Source organism: Lepus europaeus, chromosome 2, assembly GCF_033115175.1.
Source record: "Lepus europaeus isolate LE1 chromosome 2, mLepTim1.pri, whole genome shotgun sequence".
NCBI classification, from domain to species: domain Eukaryota; kingdom Metazoa; phylum Chordata; class Mammalia; order Lagomorpha; family Leporidae; genus Lepus; species Lepus europaeus.
This window is the reverse complement of record NC_084828.1, coordinates 7,670,562-7,692,827: the sequence shown is the minus strand read 5'-3', so window position 1 is coordinate 7,692,827 and position 22,266 is coordinate 7,670,562. Positions and strand designations below refer to the sequence as shown.

The 22,266-nt window shown below is 42.7% G+C and overlaps 1 protein-coding gene across 9 annotated transcripts in view; it reads left to right on the top strand.

The window, feature by feature from the left end:
• DYRK1A (dual specificity tyrosine phosphorylation regulated kinase 1A) overlaps positions 1–22,266 on the top strand; it is a 143,921-nt gene that overhangs the window by 110,820 nt on the left and 10,835 nt on the right. For all 9 annotated transcript variants that reach the window (XM_062205005.1, XM_062204979.1, XM_062205015.1 and 6 more), the window contains 5 exons: positions 1,799–1,946; positions 7,260–7,546; positions 11,189–11,339; positions 13,305–13,441; positions 21,569–21,875. In XM_062205005.1, the coding sequence (XP_062060989.1) occupies positions 1,799–1,946; positions 7,260–7,546; positions 11,189–11,339; positions 13,305–13,441; positions 21,569–21,875 (1,030 nt within the window). The remainder of the gene's footprint in view (positions 1–1,798; positions 1,947–7,259; positions 7,547–11,188; positions 11,340–13,304; positions 13,442–21,568; positions 21,876–22,266) is intronic.

Genomic DNA, 22,266 nt, shown 5'->3' with positions numbered 1-22,266 from the left:
TCCCGTTGTATCAGACACAGCTTCTGCTTCTTTGTCCCCGCCTCTCAGAACCAAAAGTGTTTCTTGTGACCAGCGCGTAACCAAGACCATGAACACCCTACATCTAGAGATTGTCCTCACCACCTTGACACTGAGCCAGTGTGGGCTTTGACTCTCAACTGTACATTTCAGTATATCGTGACTTCCACCTGAAAATTCTGGCCATACATTCGAATCCCTTAGTTGAGTTGTGCCTGACTGACTGCTCACTCTCCATGAGTAGTTAGGTTTTGCCCCTCTCCTTGCGCCTTAATTTTCTCAGAGTATAGCAAATCTGTGAAAATTTGGGCCTTTTTGACATCACACTCCTCACGAAGTCAGACTGATTGTGTCCTGGGCTGAGATGTTGTGCAGTGTCTATGTGTTCTGGTTCAGGACCTATCACTCACCGGAATAATATCTTCATATTGACTTGGTCAGGCTTTCTCTCAGATTTTGCCAGGTCCTTGTCAAGTAAGAGACTTCTCCAATTCTGTGGCTAGTTAACAATCCTGATTATACACTGAAATTTCCTGGGAAACTTAAAAAAAAAAAAATGACCTGGGGCTGATAACGCAGCTCCAAACCAGTAATCAGAATCCTGGTGGCTGCGTTCTGGGTGTTTGTTTTTTTTTTAAAATCCCTTTTGAATTTATAATTCAGGATCAAAAAACACTGCTTTAACATTTAGCCAGTTAACTATTTGTCAAGTCAGTAAGTACTGGGGTCCCTGTGAGAGACCTTTGTCCTGGACAGCATTAGGATGTGAACACTCAACTCCAGCTCTTATGCAGCCAGTACCTTCAGTAATTCAGAAGACGAGCAGAGCCTCCTGGACAGAGGTTTACGTGGATAGCCTCTGATAGAGAAGGTGTGGTAGATAGTCTCTAGATCAGGTGAAATACAAGCTACTGCTGTTATCTGTTTATCATCTGTCATTCACACTATATTTAACCTTGATGGATGTAGATCTTAGAATATTCTCTCCTCAGATTAAATGGTCCCCAGCCTATACATTGGAGTCATTTGGCCTTTGACCCCCACCCCCAGACTTTTTGAAAGTACAGGAAAATGTATCTGGAATGATCACCTGTTCAGGCTGTATCTGCTATTAGAAGTGTAGTTTACATTCAGTCAGTTAAAATGCTACCATCTGCTTAGAGAGTCTTGAAACTGTCATGAGGCTCTGAGTATGAGAATACACTGTAGAACTTTTCTGGTGATTTGTATTCCTTTTTTTGTAAGTGTAAACTAAATTCTTTTTTTATATACCTGTGTTATATGCAAAAATCTAACTTCAAGCTAGGAAGTTTCTGCTTTCTGAGATGAAATTGAACGTATTAAATATTTTGTATTTACTCTTGGGTTTTAAACTAGGTTTTTCTCTCATTAGAAGAGTAGTTGGATGAACTGTTTTATAGTGGTACTTAGTAAGAAAGACAAAAGACCATACCACTTGTCAAGATTCAGAATTTATTTCTGAAGGAGGAAAACAAACTAATTTTGTTTTTTAAGAAAATTGCCTATTATGGATATTTAGAAGTATTGAAAGGCTGAGAGAAAAAACTCAATTCATAAGATTGACTAAAAGTTACTGTTTAAATAGATCATACATTGAATAGAAACAAATAGGATGTTTTCTACTTCAGAAAGTCAGAAGAAAATTAGAAAACTGAACAATTAAGTGAGAAGGAGGTATAGTAGCATTGAGGTGCATTGTGAACTGTGCAGAATTGTTGCATTGATGAACTAGACAATGACTCATCTTTTCCTCTTCTAGGTGGTAAAGGCCTATGATCGTGTGGAGCAGGAATGGGTTGCCATTAAAATAATCAAGAACAAGAAGGCTTTTCTCAATCAAGCCCAGATAGAAGTGCGACTCCTTGAGCTCATGAACAAACATGACACTGAAATGAAATATTACATAGGTAAGCAAGTAGGCAAGCAACGCCTTGTGCCCCAGCCTCGACCGGAAGTGTGAGTTGGTGGTTATTGTTGTATCAGAATATGTGGATTTTATCTTAAAGTGGTTCATTAAAGATTTTGTTATTTTTGTTAGGGGGCACAAATCTGTTCATGTAGATTACTCATCTGGCAGTAGTATTCCGGAGCTCGGGGAATGTGCGTTCCAGACAGTGTATGGTTTGCAAATAGGAGCCAGTGCCCTCCCGCACTGCACGACTGAACAAGAGCCATTGTGTGTGTCAGTGATGCCCTTTCATCCAGAGGGTCCTCTTTCTGAAAACTTGGACCATTTCTGATCCACCTCAGACACTAGACAGTCATCCCTGGCTGTGGGACCCTTTTTGGAATATCTGCACCAGCTTCTCCCCAGGCTGTGGTCAGTTTGGCAGCATTTGAAGCTGTTAGAGTTACCACAGCAGAAAAGAGGTAACAGCCCCCACTTCCTGAATGCCCGCCGTATTCCTTGTGCTTTTCTTCTGTCACCTGTAATAATCATAGCAGTCTTATAAGGAAGATGGGGGAATCCTGAAATACTATACAAGAAGTAGTATACCCAGGGTCACAGGCCTTGAGCTAGGATTGGACTCTACCCTTGTCTAACTCCACACCCACATTTGTTCCATTGTCACACAGTCTTCCTTCTAAAAACAACAGGGCCAAATGATACATGAACAAAACATCTAGTTATACCTTCTTTCCTACTATTTTGAATCAAATCTAAGATGTCAGTGATTTTAAGACACCATTATTTTATGTCCTACCAAGAAGAGTATCACTGCCATGTTTACGTATAAGATACCATCAACTTTAAGATGCAGAACTTAGCATCAGTAAATTACAGAGTTCCTGCAGGCACAGGTACATAGTAACTCATGTTCAGAAATACTGTTTCTTGCTTGATAAACTTAAGGGAAGTTCCTCCAACTAGTTGAAACCAGTAGCAGAGGTTTAGAGGTACAAGCTTCTGGGTTTTACATCAGGTTTCCTGTGTGAGATTTGCTTCTTTGCACATCCACAATGGGGATGAGTTGACCATCCATTCCCCGTCTGTGAATACATGCTGTAATCCCTAAGAGGAACATGTCTTCTGAAACCTGTTCTCATCACGTTTACCGAGACTCTGCTGTTCACCATCGTTTGTGATTTTGTAGGAGTTTGGGCCTGTTTCCATTCAAGGAGGCATTCCAAGGATGCTTAGCTATGAACGGGTCTCCGGGTGCCACCGTCATCTTCCTCCTCACACTTGGGTGTGCTTAAGTGGCAGGCAAAATATTAATAGCATTACTATAACATTTTCATTTTGTGTTATTTGAAGAAAATGTGGCTGCCACAGAGTAGGTTTTCAAACCCATGTCAGCCACTAAGTTACAGGATAATGGTTTTCGTTTTTGTTTTTGAAGTAATCGTGCATGTAATTCTGAAAGTTGTAGTACTTTACTTACGAACGTTAAGAGATCTTTGGAGATGATGTTTGGCCTAGGGTTCTGTCTGAGTGACTAGGGTCATGTGGATTCCCAGCTCTGGCGTCTGTCTCCAGCTTCTTGCTAACGAAGCCTCTGGGAGAAAGTGCTGATGACTCAAGTGGTTGGATTTCTGCCACCAACATGGGAGACCTAGATTGAGTTCCTGGCCCAGACTCACCTGATGTCATTTGGGGACTGAAACAATGGATAAGGGCTGTTCTCTCCCTCTCTCTCTTTCTGTCTCTCTGCCTATAGAGTAGATAATTTTGAAAGTTCTGCTTCTTGGGGCAGTGTTGTGGCATAGCAGGTTAAGCCTCTGCCTATGATGTCAGCATCCCATATGATTCTGGTTTGAGACCCATCTGTTCCGATTCTAATCCAGCTCCATCCTAATGCGCCTGGGAAAGCAGCAGAAAATGCTCCAAGTGCTTCGGCCCTGCACCCACATGGGAGACCAGGAAGAAGCTTCAGGCTCCTGTTTCAGCCTTGCCCAGTTGGGGCCAATTGGGGGATGAACCAGCAAATGAAAGATCCCTGTCTCTCCTTCCTTTAACTCTACCTTTCTTTTCTTTTTTTTTGGGAAGATTTATTTATTTGCTTGAAAGAGTTACCAGAGAGAGAGAGAGAGAGATCTTTGGTCTGCTATTTCACTTCCCAAATGACCACAGCTAGGCCCATCTGAAGCCAGGAGCTTCTTCTGGTACTCCCATGTAGGTGCAGGGGCCTGAGTACTTGGACCAACTTCTGCTGCTTTCCCAGATGCGTTGGCAGAGAGCTGGATCGGAAGTGGAGCAGCCAGGACTTGAACTGGCACTCATATTGGATGCTAGCACCACAATAGCAGTTTTACCTGCTACACCATAGTGCTGACCCCTCTACCTTTCAAATAAATAAAAAATAAGCCTTTAAATAATTCTACTTCTTTACCGTAACAACATTATTTCTTACCTAGGCTATGTTGTATCTGCCATGGTCTAGTAAAAAGAAAGTTCAATTTAGGTAGGGAAGAAATTCTTGCCAACTCTCCTTCCCTCCAAAACTCAATTTAAAAAAAGTAAGGATATAAGCTTGTGTTGAGCTTTCTTTGACAGTGTGTTGTATTCAGGACATTGGAGGTACTTGGTAAATAATGCATTGTGAGGTCACACGGAAGCAACTGAAGGAGGATTAGCAAGAAGCTCGAATTGGAAGTGGAGAAGGGATTTGAGCCCAGGCACTCTGATACGGGATGCAAGTGTCCCAGGCTGTGTCTTGACCACTAGATCAAACACCTGCCCCTGTTCTTAGTTTAAAATCTACGAACTGAAGTGACTAAGAGCATATATTGTACATTCTTGTGTCACCTTGGGGATTGTTTTCTTTCTTGCCGTGTCTGGCAGTGGGATAGACTTACATAGCCATGCACTGTTTTTATTGTGTCACTTACCCCAACCCCAGAGGACCTGTATCACGAGTGGTATGAAAACTTTATTACCAGGAAACACAGCACTTGCACAGTGCTCAGTCTGTAGATACTGAGTACTGTTGTGAGTGAAACACCCAAACGAAGGAACCTTGACAGATGATTGCTGTGGTTCCAGTGGAGTTACAGGTGCTCGTTTTGGTGTATGGAAGGGTGTAGTGAAGGGCAGCATTTTTCTGTATTGAAATAACCTAAACTGCTAGCCAGCACTGTGGCGTAGTGAGTAAAGCCACTGCCTGCAGGGCCGGCGTCCCATATGGGCCCCGGTTTGTGTCCCAGCTGCTCCACTTTTGATCCAGCTCTCTGCTTTGTTCTGGGAAAACAGTAGAGGATGGCCCAAGTAGTTGGGCCCCCACATGGGGGACCCAGAGGAAGTTCCTGGCTACAGATCGTCATAGCTCTGGCTGTTGTGGCCATCTGGGGAGTGAACCAGCAGATGGAAGACCTTTCTCTCTCTGACTCTGCCTCTCTGTGACTCTCTGCTTTTCAAATAAATAAATAAATAAATAAATCTTTAAAGAAAAGAGAAGAAATAACCTAAACTGGTGTGAAATCAGTACAAATACTTTCTAGGACACAGCCTTTGGAACAGTTTAGTGAGGATAAAGCCTTCTTAGAGGGTCAGCAGTTGTTGATACCACGTTTTCTATTATGTACTCATTCACAAGTCTATTCATTTCTTCTTGTGGTTAAATTTTATTTTGAAGCATGGCCAAACATCAGTCTTTTTTTTTTTTTTTTTTTTTTTAAAGATTTATTTATTTGGCCCGTGCCGCGGCTCAATAGGCTAATCCTCCGCCTGTGGTGCCGGCACACAGGGTTCTAGTCCTGGTTGGGGCGCTGGATTCTGTCCCGGTCGCTCCTCTTCCTGTCCAGCTCTCTGCTGTGGCCCAGGAGTGCAGTGGAGGATGGCCCAGGTCCTTGGGCCCTGCACCTGCATGGGAGACCAGGAGAAGCACCTGGCTCCTGGCTTCAGATCAGCGCGGTACGCTGGCCGCAGTGGCCATTGGAGGGTGAACCAATGGAAAAGGAAGACCTTTCTCTCTGTCTGTCTCTCTCACTGTCCACTCTGTCTGTTAAAAAAAAAAAAAAGGATTTATTTATTTATTTGAAAGAGTTAACACAGAGAGAGGAGAGGCAGAGAGAGAGGTCTTCCATCCACTGGTTCACTCCCCAACTGGCTGCAATGGCTGGAGCTGCACCAATCTGAAGCCAGGAGCCAGGAGCTTCCTCCAGGTCTCCCACATGGGTGTAGGGGCCCAAGCACTTGGGCCATCTTCCACTGCTTTCCCAGGTTATAACAGAGAGCTGGATCGGAATTGGAGCAGCCGGGACTCGAACTGGCTCCCATATGGGATTCTGGAGCTGCAGATGGTGGCCTCACCCGCTATGCCACAGCACTGGCCCCCAAACCTTCAGTCTTATATAAGATTTTTTCATGTGCCAATTTCATGATCAGAATCAAATTCCTTGAACATGAACTTCTATACCTTCCAAAGCATGATTTTCAAACACTAGCACATTTGCCTTAAAGTAAAAATTGTGGCCGGCACCGTGGCTTAACAGGCTAATCCTCCGCCTTGCGGCGCCGGCACACCGGGTTCTAGTCCTGGTTGGGGCACCAGATTCTATCCTGGTTGCCCCTCTTCCAGGCCAGCTCTCTGCTATGGCCCAGGAAGGCAGTGGAGGATGGCCCAAGTGCTTGCCCTGCACCCCATGGGAGACCAGGAGAAGCACCTGGCTCCTGGCTTCGGATCAGCGAGATGCGCCGGCTGCAGCGGCCATTGGAGGGTGAATCAACGGCAAAAAAGGAAGACCTTTCTCTCTCTCACTATCCACTCTGCCTGTCAGAAAAAAGTAAAAATTGTATGCTAATTTGGTGATCATTAGAGGAAATGACTGGTTAACACTATTAGTGCACACAGTTGTGTGCTCATAGATGGAAACCCATACAGGAGAAGGCTGCCCCGTACACAGAGCAGTGTCCAGTCGGTGAAACTTAGTACACGTTGTGAGGTAGCACTCTTAGGAAGTAAAAAGTGTTCTCTTTTAAAAGGAAGGTAAAGTTGCTGAACTAGCCTCTGCTTGCTGCTCGTCCCCTTTAGGTCTGACTTTGTGTTTTGGTATGTGCGATTTTGGTGGTATTTCTCGTTTGTGTTGCTTATTAAGAGATGTTGCACCCAGTTAATTCAGCAGAACAGTTCAGATTGTTCTTAATAAAGATCTCCAAAGGTTAACTTGGCTCTCCTTCTGCATTTGACATTGTGATGCTACAGATTGAGAGTGCATGTGAGTGTAACACTCCCTTTATTCGAGTGTATAATTTAAAATGAAATTTTATTCTCTTTCAGTGCATTTGAAACGCCATTTTATGTTTCGAAACCATCTCTGTTTAGTTTTTGAAATGCTGTCCTACAACCTCTATGATTTGTTGAGGAATACAAATTTCCGAGGGGTCTCCTTGAACCTTACGCGCAAGTTTGCACAACAGATGTGCACGGCACTGCTTTTCCTGGCAACTCCAGAACTTAGTATCATTCACTGTGACCTAAAACCTGAGAACATCCTTCTTTGTAACCCCAAACGCAGTGCAATCAAGATCGTCGACTTTGGCAGTTCTTGTCAATTGGGGCAGAGGGTAAGTATGATTTCAAGACTTGGCAAATTAAAATACCATGAGGTGTGACAGTGCGGTTAGATGAGAAATATAATTAAAGTGTATACAGTTTGGAGGCAATCATAGGATGGTTATTTATCTTGGAAATGGAACATTTGAATCACCTTATATTGATACCTGTTTTGGGAGAACTGCCTTTTAAAAGGTGAATAGTCATACTTTGAATCTGAAGGTAATGATTTTTTGAAGTGAGTATATTTCAAACTGTGTATGCTAAAAGATTGAAAGAGAATACAAGGTGTGAGAATGAACCATTAGATGATTTCTAACTGTATTTCCCAACGAGAAGTTTTAGTATAAATTTGGGGGATATGCTGGTACTACAATGGCCAGTCAAGATAAATTGTTTTTCCCCTAGGACTGATGGGTTTAAAAATAGAGTAATTTTTCATTGGTCATGGTGCCATCGAATAGGAATTAAACAGTGATAGACATTCCTATTTTGATAAGTTTATATCTTATTTCTCCTGTAGTAATTTAGAATTTATATAAATTCTGACACATGTCCAAGCTGATTTTCTTTGGACTGCTAAAAACAGACACGTTGATGGTGATAAATTGTCTAGCTGATATAGGAAGTCAGATTTTTCCGACTTTCTTTCTGACGTTATGAGAACTATTCTAACAGTGTGTTTTGCATGTAAAATAGAAGTTCTCTTCTTGAAAGAATCATAGTTGTTAACATCGTTACCCATTTTCAGTAGTTAGATTTGCTTGAGAGTATTGAAACCATGTTTCATTAAAGTAGCTAGTATTCAAATGTTACTGCTTCCTGTAGTCTTTTCCATTCTTGTTTTTGCTAGTTGGTGGAGTTTTCTGTCCTGCCCAGCTCTTGTCCAGGCCACACATAGAGCAGGCTGATTTAATCGCCCAGGTTTTGGCCATTGAACAGGATTGTCTGTCATTTTCTGCAGGTTATCTTAGCGTAGGAATGCTATGATCATTGAAATAATTTTTATTAATTGTACCAGGGGTCCAGCTCCACAGCTCACTAGGCTAATCCTCTGCCTGTGGCACCAGTACTCTGGGTTCTAGTCCCGGTTGGGGTGCTGGATTCTGTTCTGGTTGCTCCTCTTCCAGTCCAGCTCTCTGCTGTGGCCCGGGAAAGCAGTGGAGGATGGCTCAAGTCCTTGGGTCCTGCACCCACATTGGAGACCAGGAGGAAGCACCTGGCTCCTGGCTTTGGATTGGCTCAGCGCGCTGGCCGTGGTGGCCATTTTTGGGGGTGAACCAACGAAGGGAAAACCTTTCTCTCTGTCTCTCTCACTGTCTAACTCTGCCTGTCCAAAAGAAAAATATTAAAAATTGCACCAGGGAGCAAAGTTTATGGTTTCAAATGCCTATGAAAAATCAAGAGGTTCTCATACTTAATACTGGATAAGAGTACATTATAAATGGGGAAAAAACATGCTGTGTTGAGTAATTTGAATACAGTTTAGACTTGGGAAATTTTTTCCCCCTCTTTAAACCAAATCATTTGTTCTGTCCTAATATCAGAATTTATTGTCAGCTGAACTGTGTTGGCTATCCATTTATGTAATTTGATGAGTTTTAAACTATGTGCATTAAATTGCTTGGAGGGGCTGGTGCTGTGGCGTAGCAGGTAAAGCTGCTGCCTGCAATGCTGGCACCCCATGTGGGTGCCAGTTCGAGTCCCAGCTGCTCCACTTCCCATCCAGCTCTCTGCTATGGCCTAGATGGCAGTGGAAGATGGCCTGAGTCCTTGGGCCCCCACACCCATGTGGGAGACTCAGGGGAAGCTCCTTGTTTCAGATCAGTCCAACTCTGGCTGTTGTGGCCATTTGGGGAGTGGGCCTGCGGATGGAAGATCTCTCTCTGTCTCTCTCTCTCTGCCTCTGTAACTCTGCCTTTCAAGTAAATAAATCAATCTTTTAAAAATGATCGCATGGGAAATAATTTCCAAAATACCTAGTGGTGGCCCTGCCCCTGGATCTGTTGCCCCAAGAATCAGAAGGTAGCAGGGCAGGAGTGTTGCATGAAGTAGTTCCTTGCCGAATTTTGGTGCACAGTGCTGTGGCACAGGCCCTGCTATAACCACACTGAACGGGAAGTGATGGACGGTGGGTGATAGCTGTGCGATAAGGCAGTCTCAGTAGCAGAGGGTTCATTGCTGAGAGTGACAGGGATTTGACGTTTTGCCACTTGGAAATAGAATGTAGTAACCCATTCCACAATGTTTTCAGATTTTAGAATTTTTCGGACTTGGGAATATTTGCATAGCCTCTACCAGTCGAATAGTGCTAATCTGAAGGTGTAAATTGCTCCCAAATTCAGAATTTCCTGAGCTATGGTATTGGTGCTGAGAAAGTTTCAGATTTTCAGATTAGGGATTTTCAACCTGTACTTCTTCAGGGTTCTTTTGAAATAGTCTTTCTTCTTAAGATAGGGTTGGTCGGGGCCGGCACTGTGGCGCAGCGGGTTAACGCCCTGGCCTGAAGTGCTGGCATCCCATTTGGGCACCGGTGCCAGTCCCGACTGCTCCTCTTCGGATTCTGCTCTCTGCTGTAGCCTGGGAAAGAGTGGAAGGTGACCCAAGTTCTTAGGCCCCTGCACCCACGTGGGAGACCTGGAGGAAGCTCCTGGCTCCTGGCTTCAGATCGGCACAGCTGCAGCCATTCCGGCCATCTGGCAAGTGAACCAGTGGATGGAAGACGTGTCTCTCTGTCTCTACCCCTCTCTCTGTAACTCTGTCTTTCAAATAAATAAAATAAATCTTTAAAAAAAAAAAAAAAAGATTGGGTTGGTCAGCCTGTGGAGGCCCGGGACAGTTCTTAACATCCCGGCTGGAGTCCTCACTGATCCCAGGGACTATGAGAAGTTTCATGGCTGACAACCCGGCTGGAGTCCTCACTGGTTCCTGGGGAAGAGCAGAAGTTCTCATAGCTGCATGGTTTCATGTTAAGATAGAAAGTTTAGGAGGAGGATTTTGTTTCTTTTGTTAATGACACTTCTAGATACAAATTTATAATGAGTGAGTGAATTGAATTGGTCTCTTAAGGCATTCTCAGATTATTTCACTGAAAATAGTCCATTTCAGGATTTTCTATCTCTACAAAGTCTTGAATCGAGGAAGATGGGGATGAAATAGAAAAGAAGTGACAATACAGAAATGACTCCCAGTTGAATCTTTATGTAACGACATTTAGAGGATTTACCTGTGAGCTGGAGTACTAGTGTCTGAATTGTAAATTAGATTGTATTGAAGTTATTTGGCTCCTAATTTCAGAAATGCTTTCTTTACATTAGTGTGGGTAGAGTTTAGCTGTTAATAGTAAACCAAGTGTCAGTCCTAGCAGAAAGGAATGATTAATATGGAAATAAATCATTCTAAATATATATTCTTCTAATAAGGCATAATTTTTTATTAGTCTAGGTTAAATGAAAGGGCTTTAATTTTTATATATTTTGCATTTCAAATAACCAGTCCCTTGAAGATTGCTAATTCTTTAAGCAATATTGATAGTCTAATGTTAAAAATGTAATTAATTCTTTTTCTGTTAAATCAGGCTAGTGTTCTTAATCCAGTATTGACCACAATTATAAACAAAACCTGAATTACTACTATTTGGAAATCTCTTTCAGATATACCAGTATATTCAGAGTCGCTTCTATCGGTCTCCGGAGGTGCTGCTGGGAATGCCTTATGACCTTGCTATTGACATGTGGTCCCTCGGGTGTATTTTGGTGGAAATGCACACTGGCGAGCCTCTGTTCAGTGGTGCCAATGAGGTAGGTCACACACTGTTTTAAAAGTTTGCTTTGTTTTTATCATTTCTTTCAGCCCTTCATCTGTGATAGTAGAACCCAAAAGTTGTTTGCCAGCGTAATCATTCAGATAAGAGGTCATTGTTGGACTGACTTCATGTTACCCAGTTTGTCATGTAATTTATCATATAGTGGTAAGCTTAGAGGTAGAAGTGAAAACATTTTAACTGCTGATGAAGAACAGTGAATTAGAGTGTGTTCAGTATTTTGCTATATGCTTTGTAAGTTTTGTGTTGAATAACAGAAAGCTTAATGAGGAGAATGGTAGAGAAAGGGACACCCTGAAATGTGGGGTAAACATCAGTGCACACTTTGAGCTGGGATTTGGAATTAAAGCAATGGTTTATAGACTCAGTGGACACTTGATCTGTACAAGTCAGCACCAACTAGGGTCACCCCGCTGCAGGGCTACAGGGACCATGCAGTTAGTTCTGGCCCAGGTTTTCAGCTGTGTTTACAAGACTTTGGTTGAGGTGGAGGCCAGGAGGTAGTACAGAGACCTAGCTCCCTGCAGTCAGAAGAACTGAGCTTTCAAAGGAAAAGTGGCCTCTGTCGGTGCTGCTGAGTGTTTTCCTTTTAGAGGCGAGTGGAGAGGCCAGCATGTAGACCGCGGTGTGCTGGACGCTGCAGCCGTGAGCAGGGGTCCAGAAGCTTGTCCTTGCCCTGCAGTTCAACTTGAGCAGCTGCCATTGTGTTTGTTTTTGTTTCCTTCTTGTATAAATGACTTTACCCTGCAAATTAGTGTCTTTCTTGGGTTTAAAGAATATTAAAATTACCTGAAACTGGAGTGGCTTTCCACGTGACTCCCTGTAAAACCCAAGTCCTTTGCACGGCTCACACAGCCTGCTCTGTGGTCTTGGGAACACTCGTCCCAGGTGAAGCCCTTTGCATTTGTTTTCCCTTGTGCCTGAAACAGTCTTCTCTAGATGGCACCTTTCTGCTCCCGTCCCTGTCCCTGACGTAGTCTCACCTCCCGTGTCACCTTCTCAGGAGAAACCTTGTACAACCCCTGTTTAAAGTTGCAGGATCCCTCCTCCCATCCCCTTTTAATTTTCTCAAGAGTTCTTAGTCATCATCTGATAAAATATATTTAATTACTGTGGACCTTCCCTATCCTGCAGACTCAGTCAACATTGGATCGGAAATATCTGAAAAAATTCTGTCTGTAGTGAACACATGTAAACTTCTATCCTTGTCATTATTGCCTAAACAATGCAGTACAACAGCTAGTTACATACTGACATTTGGTTAGGTACCGTATGTGGTACAGAAATGATTTAAAGCCTGCAGCAGGGTGTCAGCACCACGCCTTGTCACGTAGGGGGTGTGAGCGCCCACAGACTTTGTTACTGTCCTTGGGGTGCTGAAACCAGTCCCCTGCGGCCCTCGAAGGGTGACTGTTTCTCTGTATCGTTGTTCTCCTTCCCACTGTAATAGAGACTTCTTTCTGACAGGAGTTTCTGTCTGTGTGATTTGCTGCTGTGTTCTACTGAGGGTCGTTTCTAGAAAATAGTAGACCCTCAGTAATGCAGTGGATGATTCTGCACTTTTTAAGAAGATGTTGGGTGCACACTGTATTATGCCTGTGGGTTTCCATCGATAGTGGTTTATAACTAAAATGGGAACCTTCCTCCTTCTGCCCATCTTTCCTTGCTTTCCTCGTATTTGTGACCCCCTGACGTACTGCTTTGATGGGTGTATCTGAGTTTTCTGCCTAACCTTTTGTGGAGCGTTCACTTTCTGGAGAGTGGAGACTTGATGTCCCTTATGTTCATTGCTGTGTGTTCAATGCTGAGAGGAGTTCCTGGCACATAGAAGATGCTGAATTTACTTTTTTATAAATGAATAAATGAGTGTATGAATTGATGAGCACCAGTAGGATTACAGTAGCAATTATAGGCTTTATTTTTATTTTTATTTTTAATACAGGTAGATCAGATGAATAAAATAGTGGAAGTTCTGGGTATTCCACCTGCTCATATTCTTGATCAAGCACCAAAAGCAAGAAAGTTCTTTGAGAAGTTGCCAGATGGCACTTGGAACTTAAAGAAGACCAAAGATGGAAAACGGGTAAAATTAGAGCTCCTTAATGTTTTAAGCCTGTTATTTCTTCACCAGAGCTGTCCTTTTTTATAGCTCCTTTTGTATTTACTTGAAATCGGGTTTCAAGTTAACTATTTGATAGGTAGACTTTTTATTCAAAAATTGAATATAGTTTGAACTATCTGTGTGGACTAGTGTTTGCTTAATGCTCAGAGTTTTCTCTCTCTCTCTCTCTCTCTCTCTCTCTTTAAAGATTTATTTTTTTTTAAATTTTATCTTATTTTTTAAAGATTTTATTTATTTATTTGAGAGACAGTTACAGACAGTGAGAGGGAGAGACAGACAGAAAGGTCTTCCGTCTGTTGGTTCACTCCCCAGGTGGCCGCAACGCCCGGAGCTGCGCCGACCCGAAGCCAGGAGCCAGGTGCCTCTTTCTGGTCTCTCATGTGGGTGCAGGGGCCCAAGGACCTTGGCCACCCTTTACTGCTTTCCCAGGCCACAGAGGAGAGCTGGATTGGAAGAGGAGCAACCGGTACTAGAACCGGTGGCCATATGGGATGCCAGTGCCGCAGGCGGAGGATTAACCCACTGTGCCACGGCGCCTGCCTTGAAGATTTATTTATTTTATTTGAAGGTAGTTAGAGAAAGAAAGAGAAAGAGATCTCCCATCTGCTGGTTCACTCCCTACATGGCCCCTACAGCTGGAGCTGGGCCGGACTGCAGCTAGGAGCATCTTCCAGTTCTCCTGTGTGGGTGGTGAGGGACCCCTGCATGGGGACCATCTTCCATTGCTCTCAGGCACATTTGCAGGGAGGTGGATCAGAAGAGGAGCAGCTAGGACACAAATCGGAGCCTAATATGGGATACTGGTGCTGCAGGTGACAGCTTTACCCACTACACACAGCACTGGCCCCCAAAGTTCTCTTTTAAGCTTCATTTTAAAAACCATATACCTGTATTTGAGAAATCTGATCATATCACTTGCTGGCTTCAACATTAGAATCAGGAACTTTGCCATTCGTCACTCATAGCTTGGGCACTTAATAAAGTCACAATTGACAATATACCACAGCTGCGGACAGAAGTTACAATTTGTAGTGATTTTTGTCTTGTTTTAATTTAGCTGGTGAAATATGTAAGAAGAGAATTTTGAGCCGTTTGATTTTTTTTTTTAAGGATATAATTGACTCTGATCCTCTGATAGATTTCAGATTCCTAGCTCAGTGACCCAGATAGCAGGATTTCACATCTCTAAAATCTTCAGAAGTAAGGTATTTTAAAACACTGGGTTAATTTTAGAAATTTTCTTTTATCTGAGGGCAGTTTTGCATCTTGATTTTTCGCTTTTGTTTATGCATATATATTTGTGATCTGGTTTGGTTGCAGTACTGGATGAACACTGCATACGTAAGTGACCGAGTGTGGCATATGTGTTTTATATGCGTGTACACACACATCCCCTTGTGTCTCGGTGCTGCATTTCAGCATCTCGGGGACTTGAACGTGACCCCACTTCACTGTTTTTGGCTCTTGCATTTTAGTGATGCTGCCACCAGGTGTCATTTTTAGTGAACTGAAGATGATGGTGATTTGCTTTAACTCGTTTCCACATAGCTATGGAATTTTAACTGTTAATATCAAACAATATACTTTACAATTTTCAAAAACATACGTAAAATTGTGTATTTCACAACTGATTTGTAACATACTGCCTTCTGCCTTATTTAAAGTTGAAGGCAGTACAATTTCCAGTTGCTAAATTATGCCTACTTCCCATGTCGTTACCTTTATCCAGATAGCACGTGAGCACATAGCTTGGGAATCCTTAGCGTCTCTGACGCTCAGGGTGGCTCCTGCAGTGGAATCGGTGTGGAGGGTTTGAGGCATCCTCTGTGCTTTCTCTCGCTGCGGTAAAGGCTGGGACTACTTTCTGTTTCTTTCTTTCTTTTTTTTAAATTTTTTTATTTCATAAATGTGAATTTACAAAGTGCAACTTTTGTATTGTTGTGGCTGGGACTACTTTCTGCGTTTTTGATCTTTCTTATTTATTTATATTTTTGCTCCTACTATTTTTCTAAATAAAACTTTGATTCCATTCCATCTCTCAAATGTCTCTTTAAAAAAAAAAGTCAAACAACTGTGGACTGTTGCCTACCATTTCATCCCAACTGAACTGTAATTATATTTAATTAGTTCAGGATATTTCAGAAATGAACAGATCAGTCTTTCCCATTCTTATATTGAAAGTAAGTATCTTAATTAATATGTAGTAATGTAGATTAACTATATTTTTGTGAGATTTCCCTTAGTTTCACTTAGCAATTGACTTAAACTTAATTTTTGAGTATGAAATAATTAATATCTTAACAGAAGCATTTTGTAACAACAAATACAGCCTATATTCAAATGTTATATTGCAGAGGATACATTAGGAATTTTAAGCAGAGATATAAATGAGTGGACATTCATTATCATTGGTTATCTTTGTGTACTTTATTTACATAGTGATTGTATTTTATTTGTATCATTTTGTGTTTCAAAAGTACACATCAGAGTTTTCCATAAATGAAATCTGTACCTACTATGTGTTCTTTTCTCTTGATGGTGATGAGGGATGAAGAAGTAAGACTCTAAATGATGTTCTCTTGTTGAAGAATAATTTATAGACAATAGAGGTCTATATTCTAATGCTGTTTGTGGAGTTTGAACCTCTGTACTGCGTCCACTGATTCACATGAGAGAAGGGTACTTCCATGATCCCAGAGTTGTCTTGGGGCCTTTTTATGTCTCCCCATCCCTGCTCTGTCATTTCTGTCATCATAGATTGGTTTGCCTATTCATAGGCAAGCTTTATAGAAACGGAATCATACAGTGCTTTTTATTTTGTTTTCTCTTTCACTTAACAAAACGATTGTTTTGGAAGTTTCATTCACATTATTGTATGTCTCAACAGTCACTTGATTGCTTCCTAGTTTCTTCACTGAGCGTATCATAACGTATCTGCATTGACATGGAAGGCATGTGTTTGTTTCCTGTTTGGGACTGTTGGGGATAAGGTTGTTACTAGAAAATTCTCATGCATATTTTTGTGCATGTGTGTTTTTATTTCTCTGGCAGCACTAAGAGTAGCCCTTCCTGGTTGTAGATATATATGTGTTTGCCTTCATTTTTAGTTTGTTTAATCTTTAAATTATTTTTAATTTAAAAAATTTTCATTTTACCTGAAAGTTCCGGGAGTCTGGAATTCAGTCTGGGTCTCCCAGGTAGGTGGCAGGGACCCACGCACTTGACCATCATCTGCTGCCTCCCAAGGAGCTGGGTGGGAAGCCGAGGGACTGGGACTCCCCAAGGACTCCAGTGTGGGAACTGGGTGGCTCAGATGGCATCATAACTGCTGCCCCAGATGCCTGCCCTGTATTTACCTGCATGAAACTATCCAAATTGTCTTACCTGTTTGTATCCTCAGGATGTATGAAGAATTCCTCATCATTTGATAGCTGGTCTAACCATTCCTGTTAGCACTGCAGTGGTTTGTCTTTGTGTTTCTCCATGACTAATGAGACTGCCTTTTTTTTTTTTTTTTTAAGATTTCTTTATTTATTTGAAAGTCAGAGTTACAGAGAGGGAGAGGAAAGAGGGAGAGAGAGAGAAAGGTCCTCCATCCGCTGGTTCACTCCCCCAATGGCCATGATGGCCTGAGGTGAGCTGATCAGGAGCCAGGAGCTTCCTCTGGGTCTCCCACACGGGGGCAGGGGCCCAAGCACTTGGACCATCCTCCACTGCTTTCCCAGGCCACAGCAGAGAGCTGGGTCAGAAGTGGAACAGCCAGATCTTGAACCAGCACCCACATGGCACCACAGCAGGCCGGAGACTGCCTTTTCATGTGGTTTGTGTCGAATCTTTGTAATCCTTTGCCCAATTATTGTTGGGTCTTTTAAGTATTAAGTTGTGAGGATTCCTCTTATAAACTGAGTGTAAATACTTTGCCATTATATGTCAGTATTTTCTGCTATACTATGACTTTGCCTATTCCTTTTCTTAATATCTTGATGAGCAGGAAATTCTAATATTGTTAGATTTGTCAGATTTTTTGAAAATACATAATTGTGTAGCTGAGAAATCTTTGCTGCTCTACTTGTGAGGATGTTCTCATGTCTGTGAACATCACTGTAGGTCAGATGGCTTGTTTTCTTCACATCTTGTATGTGTATAAGCTTTTCTGTGTGTCAGAGAGGAGTATACATCTGTACTTAAATTTTGGGATTTGTCTTAGTTTCTGTTTAGTTATTGTGTACTTTCTGAAGCTCGATTGTGTATACCATTTAATTTTTGTTTTTTTTAAAGATTTATTTTATTTATTTGAAAGAGAGTTACAAAGAGGAAAGGGAAGGAGGAAGAGCGTTCTTCCATCGGCTGGTTCCCTCCCCAAATGGCCACAATGGCTAGAGCTGCGCCAGTCAGAAGCCAGGAGCTTCTTCCAGGTCTCCCACGTGGGTGCAGGGGCCCAACAACTTGGGCCATCTGCTGCTGCTTTCCCAGACCGTATCAGAGAGCTGGATCGGAAGTGGAGCAGCCCGATCTTGAACTAGTGCCCAAATGGATGCCGGCACTGCAGGCCAGGGCTTTAATCCGCTGTGCCACAGCACCGACACCACCATTTAATGTTGTTTCGACTTACTAGTAAATTGGTCCTATTATCATCATGAAATGCCCATCTCTGTAATACTTGTCTTTAAGTCTACTTCATCTGTTTAATTTTACTTCATTGCAGCTTTCTTACTTCTTAGATTATCATGCTATGTGCATGCCACACATGCTTACCTTTTTACTTAAACCTGTCAGTACTTTATATTTAAAGCGATAGAAGGTGTGACTTGTATAGGCAAGTTATGGTTGTGTCCTGGTTTCTAATCTAGTCTGATAGTCTCTTCTGCAGTCTGTATTTAGTCTATTGGCTTGTGCTTAATTAATTATTTATTTATTTGAAAGAGTTACAGAGAGGCAGAGACACAGAGAGAGCTTCCTTCAGCTGGCTCGCCCCTTGAATGGCTGTGAGGGCTAGAGCTGGGCCAGGCTGAAGCCAGGAGCTTCTTCTGGGTCTCCCATGTGGGTACAGGGGCCCAAGCTCTTGGGCCATCCTCCTCTTCTTTCCCAGGTGCATTAGCAGGAAACCAGATTGGAAGTGCAACATCCGGGACTTGAACCGGCGCTCGAGTTGGGATGCCGGCATTGTAGGTGGTGTGGTAGCTTTACTCTCCACACCACAGCACTGGCCCCATAGGCTTGCGATTAAGACTGTTGTCTTGTCTGCGCTGCCTTAACTGTTCTTGGTACCCTGTTCCTTTTTTCCTGTCTTCTTTTGGGTTTATTGAATACTTTCTAGTATTGTATTCCATTTGCTCTATGGACTTTTCCTTACTCCTTTTATAAGATGCACCTTTAATATCATTTGCTTTTGAATAATGTCATGAACACTGTGTAGCGGTGATTCTCTCGACCCCTCAAACTCTCTTCTACCTCTTGTGTAGCTGTTGATGTACATTACTTCTATGTATGTCATAGTCCTCGTGATAGATACATTATTAACTGCTTAAATAAAAGTGGAAAATAGACTATAACGAGTTTTGAAACACATAGGAATTGTGCTTATTTTCATTCTTCCTGAGGTTCTTTGTTTCTTTTTGCTTTCATCTAATATTATTTTCCTTCAGCCTGATGATCTTCCTTTAGCTTTTTGTTAAAGCAGTCAATTATCTGAAAGTACCTTTATTATTTTTAAGAAAATACTTTCAGTGAGTCTAGATTGACTTTTCCAGCAAAAGAGAAAAGTGTTATAGCATTATTTTCTGGATTACATTGTTTCTGAAGAAAATTCTGTGTTTCTTTCCTGGCTGATTTAGTGTTGGCTCTCGATGTTTCATTTTCAGCAGTTTGTTAGTTTACCTACATCTGGTTTTCTTTGTTTTTTTCTTCACGGACTTGTCTGAGTTTCTTGGACCTGTCGATCGGCCTCTTTCATTCGTTTTTGGAATTCTTCAGACATTATCTTTTCAGATGTTTGTCCTGCTTGTTCTCCATCACTCTGTCTTACAGTGCATCGTGTCATCCCAGAGGTCTCTGAGCTGTCCACTCTCTTGCCTTTTGAGTTTTTATTTTGGATAATTTCTTTGCTCTGTGTTCTAGTTCACTGATTTTTCCCCCATTTATTGAATCCAGACAGTTTGCTGGTAAAACCATTAGATTTTCCTCTTTTGATATCATATTTCTTATATATTTCTTTTTTAAAGATTTTATTTATTTATTTGACAGGTAGAGTTACAGATAGTGAGAGAGAGAGAGACAGAAAAGTCTTCCTTCCATTGGTTCACTCCCCAAACGGCCACAACGGCCAGAGCTACGCCGATCTGAAGCCAGGAGCCAGTGCCTCCCCCTGGTCTCCCATGCGGGTGCAGGGGCCCAAGGACTTGAGCCATCTTGTGCTGCCTTCCCAGGCCATAGCAGAGAGTTGGACTGGAAGAGGAGCAACTGGGACTAGAACCTGGCGCCCGTATGGGATGCAGGTGCCACAGACAGAGGATTAACCTAGTGTGCCATGGTGCCGGCCATCTTATATATTTCTACTTGTTCTTTTAAAAAAAAATATGTTTTTCTTCTGAAATTTCCCTTCTATTCATAAATATTGTCCACCTTTTGAACTGAATGCATGTACTGGAAGTGCCTCACTACCAGTTTCAACATGTGGGCCGTTTATTGATGTGGATCTTCTATTAACTGTTTCTCCAACTTGGTTACCGACTTCGTTTTTCTGTTTGGTCCATGTGTCTTTCATTGTTGTTAATGTATGCTGAACTTTGTGTTTAAAAACAAACTGTTGAAATGGAAGTGCACCGTATTTCCTATTGCACAGAGGCATACTTACTCTGTCAGGGCGCTGGTGTGGGGCGGAGTCAGTCTTAACTGCTGCTGGGCTTAGCCTAGATTTCACTACTCTCTTGATTTTTTTTTTTAAGATTTATTTATGCATTTGAAAGTCAGAGTTAGGGAGGAGAGAGATCCTTCATCCAGTGGTTTGCTCCCCAGATGGCCACAATGGTCAGCACAGGGCCGATCCAAGGCCAGGGTCAGGCGCTTCCCTTGGGTCTCTCACCTGGTGCAGGGGCCCAGGCACTTGGTCTCTCTTCCACTGGTTTTCTCAGGTCAGGCCATTAGCAGGGAGCTGAATTGGAAGTGGAGCAACTGGGATGAACTGGCACCCATATAGGATGCCAGCGTCACAGGCAGTGGCTTTACCCGTACATCACAGTGCCAGCCCCTCCTGATTCGTTTTGAGGTGGAACCAGTGTTTGTGTCCTGAGCACCAGGGAGAGGCAAGCCGTCTGAATGTTCTGCCCAGCCACCAGCCCCCTCTGCTGACCCATGCCTGGGAGCACGCCCTCCACACCGGCTTCCTCCCAACACAGGTCCCTTCTCTCTGGAGAGAGGCCTCTCCCGGACTTCAGTTCATTCTGGTTCCTTTGCATGCTTAGCTCTCTGGTGAGTTCTTAGTAAGCCATGATTTTGTGACTAACCTCACTTGCTCTTGCTTTTAAAATGGGGAGTTATCTTGTAAAATTTCCACATCGCCACTAGAAGCAAAAGTCCAGTAGTGCTATTCTGAATAAATTCAGTATTTGTAGACATTTTAAAGATTATACCATTATCTATTTAAAAATGAGTTTTCAGAAATCCCCTCTAGTGTTAAAGAGATGCATTATTGAGTGTATTTTCTGAAGGGAGGCATAGAGAGCAACCTGATTTTTTCACTCTGGACAGGTAGGGTTAAACCAGTGCTTTTCCCTCCAGTGAGCCGCTGTTGTGAGGCAGGTGTGTGTGAGCGCGGGTAGAAAATGCGTTGGCTCAGGGCGCTTTTTCAGCATGTTCTTTGACTTTGTTTTTATTCCCTGTGAGAGTACAAAAGCCGTTGTGGCTGCAGTTGCACCCAGACGGGTGCTGAGTCAGGGCCGCGTTTGCTGACTTCTGACTGATGATCTTCACGCTCACCTTTGGTCTCAGAGCAGCACCGTGTGAACACGCATACCGAAAGCCATCTGAAGTCATTATGTAGGCTTTACCTGTTCCATCCAACTTAGAGAAAGCCTTTCTCTTCTCTTACAGGAGTACAAGCCACCAGGAACCCGTAAACTTCATAATATTCTTGGAGTAGAAACAGGAGGACCTGGTGGGCGACGTGCTGGGGAGTCGGGTCATACGGTAGCTGACTACTTGAAGTTCAAAGACCTCATTTTAAGGATGCTTGATTATGACCCCAAAACTCGAATTCAACCTTATTATGCCCTGCAGCACAGTTTTTTCAAGAAAACAGCTGATGAAGGTACAAATACAAGTAACAGTGTGTCCACGAGTCCTGCGATGGAGCAGTCCCAGTCCTCAGGCACGACCTCCAGCACGTCGTCCAGCTCAGGTGTGTGCCCCCCTTGCCCAGCCGGGCTGCGCATGCAGGGTGTTCTCTGCTCAGGGTCGGATTCTCTCAATGTGTTTATAAGTCTGTGAATGAGATCAAGAGGAATTAGTTTCTTCCCATCTGTTTTTCGTGATTTGTAGCAAATTCATCTCTCTACTGGATCCCACGCTTAATCACGCACAAAATAAAACCTCCTTGGTAGTTGGAAGCAAGTATTTATTAGCCAAGTTTTATCTTATGTATTTGAAAGGCAGAGAGACAAAAAGACATCTCCTATAAACTGGTTCAATCCAAAAATACCTACAACAACCGGAGATGGGCCAGGCTGAAGCCAGGAGTCAGGAATTCTGTCTGGCTCTGCCGTGTGGGTAACAGGGACACGACCACTTGA